The following is an 8,543-nucleotide window of genomic DNA, read 5'->3' on the forward strand; positions in this document are numbered from 1 at the left end:
TGGTTAGATTGAGGAATCGTCCCCAGGGTGGTTCTCAGCTGCTTTCCACAGCAGCACAGACTCCAACTGCACCAAATAATACCTCTGAGACACAGGAATTCAACTCAGTTTGGGGACTGCCCTCAGAGTTCCTGCCTGATTCATCGGTTAGCCATAGGACTGGGCCTACTCGGAAAGAATAACGCAGACCAAAGTGTCATAGCCAATTTCACATTGTTGCCTCCCCAACTACAAGTTCAGGCCCATTTTCAATTGGGCTCTAGATGTCTGGGTTGGGTCAGAGCCTCTAGTCTGGACTGACCAGAAGATCTCTGTGTCCCTGCAGCAGCAGAGGGACTCTGGCTCTGCCGGCCCCTACCCAGCACTTAGGGCAGAGCTCCATGCAGCCGCCCCACCTCCACGAAGGCCTCCACACAGCGGTCAATGTCCTCCTCACTGTGTACTGCAGAGATCTGTACCCGGATCCGAGCCTTGCCCTTGGGGACCACAGGGTAGCTGAATCCGATGACAAAGATGCCTGAGAAGAGAGCACAGGCACAGAGTGGCCGACAGGCTTTGGGGCCGTGACATATAAGGGCTTACAGTCCCCAGGTCCACACACAGACATGGGGCTACCTTGTGGCCTGGGGTTTGTTAAGTTTGGACAGATAATTGATCCAAGAGGTGGTGTGGGCAGCAAGGAGCGAGACTTGGGTCTCGGGAAACTCTGCAGTCTATAGGTGTTCTTGTCTCTGAGGACACTCTGCCCTCAGTTCTCTTACCTTTTTCTTTTTTTTTTTTTTATATTAATTTATTTATTTAGTGTACAATATTCTTTCTGCGTGTATGCCTGCACGTCAGAAGAGGGCACCAGACCTTATTACAGATGGTTGTGAGCCACCATGTGGTTACCGGGAATTGAACTCAGGACCTTTGGAAGAGCAGGCAATGCTCTTAACCACTGAGCCATCTCTCCAGCCCTCTTTTCTTTTTTTTTTTAAAAAAGATTTATTTATTTATTTATACAGTATTTATTTATACAGTATTCTGCCTGTAGGCCAGAAGAGGGCACCAGGTCTCACTACAGATGGTTATGAGCCACCATGTGGTTGCTGGGAATTGAACTCAGGACCTTTGGAAGAGCAGTCAGTGCTCTTAACCACTGAGCCATCTCTCTAGCCCTTGGTTTTTTGAGACAGAGTTTCTCTGTGTAGGTATAGTGCCTGTCCTGGAACTCGCTCTGTACACCATGCTGGCCTCGAACTCACATAGATCTGCCTGCCTCTGCCTCCCAAGTGCGCCACCACTGCCCAGCCCTCTCCTTACCTTTCTTTAACATGTCGTCTGCCATTTGAGAAGACAACCGAGCATCACCCAGCATCACAGGACAGATGGGATGATCGACTCCTGAGATAGTGAAGCCAGCGGCTTCCATCTTACTGCGGAACCTGGGGATACAGCTGAGTGTCACAGGTAGCTGAAGGCCATGGAGCCAGAAGAAGAGGCCCAGGATCTAGACCACCTATGAGAGGAAGGAATAAAGACAGAAGTACAGACCCAAAGAGCAGAGGAGGCACAGGCGGGGGCAGACAGAGGCAGGCAGGATAAAAGGAGGTGGGAAAGTAGGGTGAAAAGAAGGGTACAGGGGGGTCCAAGGAGGATACTGTGACAGAGGCAGGTGGGAAGGAAAAGAGGAAGGTGGGCAAGAGGAGGTAGAAAGGTGTGTGACTACCATCTCTCCCCTCATCTTGCTCCACCCCTGTGGGCACCATACCGCCGAGTCTTAGCAGCCATAGACTGAACAATGGCGCTGTTCTCCATGAGCAGGTCCAGGGCCTTAGAAGCACAGCCAACAACAGCAGGGGGCGGGCTGTTGGAGAAGAGGTAGGGCCGAGAACGCTGACGTAGCAGGGATATCAGAGGCTCAGGCCCTGTGGTATAGCCTCCTGAAGACAGAAAATAATGTGGAGAGGAGCCAGTCAGGGGCCAGGAACTGCCCTCCCCTCCAGTTGCCCTCCCCCTCCTTCTCCACCCCATACAAGGCAGGCCCTGCGTGTAGGGAAAGAGACCCCACAGACAGGATCTATAGGCACCTGATGCTCCACCTAGCGCCTTCCCCAGAGTGGAGTTGATGATGGTGACCTGGTCCATCACGCCTAGCAGCTCATCTGTGCCCCTGCAAAGGAAGCAACCACTGTTGCCATTGGCCTCCTGACCTCCCATCCACCGTCAGAAGTTCCCACCCAGGCCTCAAATGTCCCCACCGTCCGGTGGGCCCAAGAAAGCCAGTGGCATGGCATTCATCCACAAAGACCAGGGCACCATATTGAGCAGCGAGGCGGCAGATCTCCCGTAGAGGAGCGATGTCACCATCCATGGAGAAGGCTCCATCTGTGGCCACCAGGCGCAGTCGGTGCTTCTGCGGGGCAGACAAGAGCAGGTGATGCGTAGCGGGACCAAGCCACCTGCTCTTCTACTGCCTTGGGGCTACACCCTGAACCTCGTCCATCTCCTCCAACCTCAGCCACCTTAGCTCTGGCACTGAGAAAGGGCTTGGGCCTCCCCGTCCTGACTCAGACCTCAAGAGGGCAAGCTGGCGTGGGACAGGTCCTCGTCACACATCCACACACCTGCTGCTCAAAAGTGCTTCCCGATCTCAGACCCTATAGAATACAGTCTTGGGCCCAAGGGATGAGGAAGTTCAAACGGCTCCCTCAGCCCTTCAGGCTATTTGTGAAGAGGGGTTCCCTCCAAGCCGAGTTTCCTTGAGCAGGGGAATATAGACCTTTCTCTGGAGCCCCAGGGCCTCACCCCACCTGAGCCTCCTTCAGCTTAGCTTCCAGGTCAGCCATGTCCAGGTGGCGGTAGCGGTACTTGTGGGCCTTGCACAGCCGGATGCCGTCAATGATGGAGGCATGGTTCAGCTCATCTGACAGGACTGCGTCCTCGGGGGTCAGCAGAGCCTGTGGAGAGGAGTTCCTATATGGCCACCCAGGTCCCCCTTCCCTCGTAACTTCCCCAAGGCGAAACTCTACTTCTACCTGGGTGCCTAAAGCCAGTTGAAAACATCAGGTTGGCATCCGGCCCCCTTCCCCCGCCTTCCAGTGTACATAGGTTGCTCTGCGGCACTGTCACTCTGCCACACCGTCCCAGATGCCCACCCCCAAGTCATCCACAGCCTCTACGCACCTCAAACAGGCCAGCATTGGCATCAAAACAGCTGGGATAGAGGATGGCATCCTCACGCCGGTGGAAAAGGGCTAGCTTGGCTTCTAGCTTCTTGTGGATGTTCTAAAGGATACGGGCAGGCGATGGTTAGTACCTGTGGGCTTCAAGGGACAAGTCCTAAAGGACAGAGACTTAGAGAACCAACAGACCCAGGCAGAAGGCCTGTAGCCTCAGCCACATTCTCGCTTTGGCACTGCACAGGTGACTTCTGGAGCTTGGACTGGAGCAGCTGCTACCGCCATAGAGGATAAGGCCTGGCAGGTCTCGATTCCTGAGCGGACCTTTGTTTGTATTGGGGATCTGTCTAGTGTTTGTGGATTCTGAGTGATGCTAGGGACAGAAGATATGTCTTCACATCAGACTGTCTTTTTCTCCGCAGCAAAGAAGTGGATCACATTAGGCAAGCCTATGCTTATTTGGGGCTCAACTTCTTAGATTTGGGAGCTGTTTGGTAAAACTCATGAGTTTTATTAGAAAATAAATGCATTAAAACTGAGCATGAGTCAGGCAGTGGCGGTGCACGCCTTTAATCCCAGCACTCAGGAGGCAGAGGCAGGCGGATCTCTGTGCTACCCAGCACCTGCTGCGTACCTGGGTCCCACAGATGAAGCGAGTAGAACTGAGGCCAGCTCCAAACTCTCCCAGAGCCTGCACACCTGCCTGGATCACCTCGGGGTGGCTGCTCAGGCCCAAGTAGTTATTGGCACAGAAGTTGAGGACTCCTGGGGCGGAGAAGATCAACAACAGGACTCAGAAGAGCAAGGAAGGCCTGCAAGGACCATGGTGCCAGGTCCTGGGACAGGGGCCCGAGAAAAGTCAGCTTAGATTTGCCCTTGAGAGGCAACAGCTGCACAGATGACCCATTCTGGGGAGAGATCAGAGGCTTCGAATCTACTGTCACAAGGCAGGAGGGTCAGGACAGGTTTGTTCCTCTCTGCCTTAAAGGATGAGAAGTTGAAAACCTCGCTATGAATAATGTCCCATCTGAGAGGATCCCAGACCTTCCTCACAGGTTCTGAAGCCAAAACCATCACCATTTTGGTTTTTCTTTTCTCAATTGTGAAAGAGGCCAAGGGCCTTGAACTCCAGTGCTCAGCCACCCGTTCCCAGAGTTGCATTTCCAGAGGGGTATCTCAGAGACCTCAGCTATCAACCTTAAAAAGTTCATATAGTTGGCCCAAGGAAATTGAGGCCTGAGGAAGGAACGGCTCACGACCTGGGACCCAGACAAAGAATCCAAGAACTTGGTTCTCTAAATGCCCCAGCTTTTGAGTGTGGTGAGTGCTGGGTCGTGAACTCACAGCCTTAGGTGAGCTGGGCAAGCACTCAGCCTGTTGCTTATCTTTCTGAAATCACGTGAAGGCTGAAGGTTCTGTTAGGGGATGGGAAGTTCTTTCTATAGTCTTCTTTAGGAGAAGACAGGCGGAAGACACAGGTACTTCGGCAGACCTGATCTCCTAGCTTGCTTAAACTTTAGCTTCTCTGGTGGTGACACTTTAGCTGGCCAATGGAGGGTCTGGGGAAACCTAGCTGCATTTCAGCTGCTGCTGCTTCTTTCTTTCTTTCTTTCTTTTCTCTCTCTTTTTTTTTTTTTTTTTTTTTTGAGACAGGGTTTCTCTGTTTAGCCTTGGATGTCCAGGAGCACTAGCTCTGTAGACCAGGCTGGCCTTGATCTCACAGAGATCCACCAGCCTCTACCTCTCGAATGCTGAGATCAAAGGCATGATTTCTTTCAATAACAATTGGTCTCTCTAGCCCAAAGGTGGTGTCTCTGTCTTTAATCCCAGCACTCAGGAGGCAGAGACAGTCAGATCTCTGTGAGTTCGAGGCCAGCCTGGTCTACAGAGTGAGTTCCAGCACAGTCAGGACTCCACAGAGAAACCCTGTCTCGAAAAACCAAGGGGAGCGGGGAGAATTGGTCTCTCATGCAGATGTCATCAGGAATAAAGGTATAGCAACTGGTAACCTTTACAACTTGGATCAATGAAAGAATGAGGGTTTTCGTTCACTCTTCCTGGAAGCAGGGTGTAGGAGGCCAATGCAGCTGGATATCGCTCTCTTTTTCTCACAGGGTTGGGTCTCTTGGCAGCACAGCCTTAGGCGCCCAAAAGGTGCTGACGGATAAATCACCTCCCTCCGTCGAACAGGTTTAAACATGTGGAGTTAACACTAGGAAGCCATAGTGTGCCTGAGACAGACTAGAAGGAGACCAGCGCTACGCATGCACGTGCGTCCCCCACACCCACCCGAGGGCCTCCATTCACATGCATGCCCTGCAAGGGCTCTAGCCAGACACGATGACTCCCAGGAGGGGACGTTACCTCCGGAGATACCGTCCACACGAATGCTCGGTCCCTGGGGGGACGTAATCACTCGCTCACTCTTCCAGGTGCCAGCCCCGCGGATCTCTTCTAGCTCGCCCTCCAGGATACCGCGCAGCTGCGCCAGCGCTGATTGCGCGCGGCGACCGGGTGACAACGTCGTGCGCCATACGCTGCTGACCCACATCGCGCCCACGGAATGAAATGTGCCTGCCAGCCGACTGCCTAGCTCTCCCCGTCACGTGGCGTGGGCAGGGCCTCGACAGCCAATCAGAGTAACGGGAGCTTACTTTCAGAGGTTGGTGGAGGTCCCGCCCACAGGCGGGGCCTGACACCGTCGGCAGGCGACGAAAGTGGATTGATTTGTAAGTCGAGACCCGGGAGGTCCCGGAGGTCCGCGCTGGGGAAGCGACTTCAGGGCCTCCCCGCCCCAGACACTGCCTACATACCCACCTCTCCCGAGGACCAGCCACCGTGTCAGCCGGCCGGCATCCTGCCTTTGCGGCTGAGTATTCCCGTCTCCCTCCAAAGCTTCGCTTTTTTTCCGGCGCTAACGTGGCGCCAGCTTTCCCCACATTGCCCATCCGATCGCTCCTCACTCTCCTCCAGTTGAGGAAAAACGCACCACTCAGATTTTTTTTTTCCTTTTCCAGTTTTATTATTTTAAAGTTTAAAATCACAACCACAGCAAATCTTTCCCGGCACTGATAACACTTGTTTAAAAAGGGGGAGGGGGCGCGAGTGCACGAGTTTCCTATTTTATTAAAATAAGAGAGACAACTGTACAGGTTTTTTCTCCCAGCTCCCGAAGTGAGACTAAGTACTAGTCTTAGATACGGATATATACATATACACACATGCACACAAGCCTGGCTCTCTAAAGCTGCCTAGCAAATTCAAATCAACTATATTATGTCTTAACAGTCCTCTCCCTGCTTCTCGCCCTCCTGGGCTACTTAGAAAAGACTCAAAAAGTACAAGAGGTTGGAGGGGTTTTAAGTGGCAGCTGGTAGAACTGAAGCGGCACCAAGCAAAGCCACATCTTATACAGGAAGGAACAACAACAAAAAGACACAGCCCATCAACCGTGTGGAAAAAACCCAAGTTTCCATAGGCACACTGAGGCACTTGGCTGACTCCCCACCCCTCCCAAGTCCACTCCCATTTAACAAGAGACCGTTGAAAAGAGCCCTCCTTCCCCAATGGCTAGATCCTAATAGTGAGAAGCTATGGTTTCTCTGGCCAGCTGTCAATTGGAGCCCTTTCCCCTCCTAGACAATGGTGAGGCACTAGGGCATAAGTGACAAGGTCCCCAACTGCTCACCACTGGAGTTTTTTCCTCCGTCCCTCTGTGGCCAGTTAGGTGGGGTGTCACCCTCTGCTCCCCACCAGAGGTTTTGAAGCTCTCACGAGGGATGGATGAGCAACTTAAGAAAGCCTTGAAAAGACAAACTTTTGTTCCTGGTTCCCCTCATCTAGCCAGAACTTTGCCAGTTCCATTTTCCTTCACAGTAAACAAACCACCCAACACCCCCCCATCCCTAACCCCGTAAGAAGGCTAATATCAAGGGGAAAAAAAGTACATCATCATTACAAAGATGAGGTCTGTGGCTATCCTTGCACAATGGGTTAAGGAACAGGGAACCATTCCACAATGTCTGTCTGAGGAATCTGAACTCTGTCCTTTTTTGTAAAGAGTCAGAATGGAATGGGCAAAGGGTTGCAGACGAGATCGAGAGAGAAATGTATTTACAGAAAAGAGGAAGGGGTGTCCACAAGCAAAGCCTTCATCGTCATTTCTTCTTGTTGGCCCTCTTGGCACTGGACTTGGCTTTGGGCTTCACAGGTTTGGCCTTCTTGGGTTTGGATGTCTTGACTGGCTTGGCTTTGACAACCTTGGGCTTTTTGGCTTTCTTGGGCGTGGCAGCCGGCTTCTTCTTGGCTTTCTTGGCTGGGGTGGCTTTGGGCTTCTTGCTCGGGGCTTTGGAGGCAGCCTTCTTGGGCTTGGCTGCCTTCTTTGGAGTGGCCACTTTCTTGACTTCCTTCTTGGTCTTCTTGAAAGCCACCGACCTCTTGGGCTCATCGCCCTTGGCCAGCCTGAAGGACCCCGAGGCACCCACCCCTTTGGTTTGCTTGAGAACACCGGTGGTCACCAGGCGCCTGATGGACAACTTGATCTGGGAGTCGGCGTTCTCACCCACCTTGTAGTGGCTCTTGATATACTTTTGGATGGACTGGCGCGAGGAGCCGGCGCGGTTCTTCTCTGCCTGGATGGCAGCCACAATCATGTCTGAATACTTGGGGTGGTCCGTGGACTTCTTGGAGGCCTTGGCCCGCTTGGGCTTCGCCGCAGGGGTGGACGTGGAGTTCTCGGTCATGGTGGCCGGCCTGCTCCCGCTGTTGAAGGAGCCTTCCGAAGGGTCAGCCCTCGCCGGAGGCTGGGCACAACCCGACTCGAGATCTGCACTCCCGCTCGACTAGCAGGCCACCCCGAAGTGCGGCTGCCGGGGACGCGCGGCTCCTGTCCTCCCCGGCGCGGCGCGGGTCGCAGGCGGGCTCGCGGGCTGCTCTGCGCGGCCCAGCCCCCACCGTTCTGTCGCTCGTCCGGCGCCTGGCGCTGCCTCTGCCTCCGCCTCCTCGGCCTCCCTTTTCCCAGCTCGGCGTCTGGCGCTCGGGCGGCGCATCCGGGTATTTAGCGGCGGCGGGCGGACCGCGGTGAGGACTGGGCTGCTGGCTGCCTGCTCCCGGCCCGGAATGGCGCCGCGCCGCCGCCATCTGTGTTTCTTCCGCCGAGCAAACCCGACCTTTCCTGGCGGTCCCGGCCTTCCCGCTGCCCGCTGTCTCTCGGGGTCCCTGGCCGGCTCCCTAGGCTTCCCCGCTGGGGACCCCGGCTCCCCGGCCGCCGTCCCTCGCGCCCGCCACGAGCCCCAAACTGCGCCGAGGAGCGTTGGGGCGCCGGCACATTTCCCCTTTGCGGGGGGCTGGCTCTGCGGGACCCGGGAGCCCCGGGGTTTG

At 54.5% G+C, this 8,543-nt stretch overlaps 2 protein-coding genes across 3 annotated transcripts; both read right to left on the reverse strand.

The window, feature by feature from the left end:
- Positions 1 to 207: 207 nt before the first annotated feature.
- Positions 208 to 5,773, reverse strand: Gcat (glycine C-acetyltransferase). 2 transcript variants are annotated; one of them, XM_057791818.1, is made up of 9 exons: positions 5,529 to 5,773; positions 3,799 to 3,929; positions 3,169 to 3,270; positions 2,796 to 2,942; positions 2,244 to 2,398; positions 2,073 to 2,155; positions 1,754 to 1,925; positions 1,306 to 1,427; positions 208 to 517 (listed from the first exon to the last, which is right to left on the reverse strand). In XM_057791818.1, the coding sequence occupies exons 1-9, from the start codon at positions 5,713 to 5,715 to the stop codon at positions 366 to 368; spliced, it is 1,251 nt and encodes a 416-aa protein (XP_057647801.1). In that variant the 5' UTR covers positions 5,716 to 5,773; the 3' UTR covers positions 208 to 365. The 2 variants fall into 2 exon arrangements, with proteins under 2 accessions (XP_057647801.1, XP_057647802.1); XM_057791819.1 differs by lacking the exon at positions 208 to 517 and having other exon boundaries at positions 1,364 to 1,501.
- Positions 5,774 to 6,176: 403 nt separating this feature from the next.
- On the reverse strand, positions 6,177 to 8,207 carry LOC130888661 (histone H1.0). Its single transcript, XM_057791912.1, has one exon. It carries the CDS (start codon positions 7,904 to 7,906, stop codon positions 7,322 to 7,324), a length of 585 nt encoding a protein of 194 aa, XP_057647895.1. The 5' UTR covers positions 7,907 to 8,207; the 3' UTR covers positions 6,177 to 7,321.
- Between the last annotated feature and the right edge of the window lie 336 nt (positions 8,208 to 8,543).

The sequence above is a fragment of the Chionomys nivalis genome, chromosome 17 (assembly GCF_950005125.1).
Source record: "Chionomys nivalis chromosome 17, mChiNiv1.1, whole genome shotgun sequence".
Taxonomy (NCBI): domain Eukaryota; kingdom Metazoa; phylum Chordata; class Mammalia; order Rodentia; family Cricetidae; genus Chionomys; species Chionomys nivalis.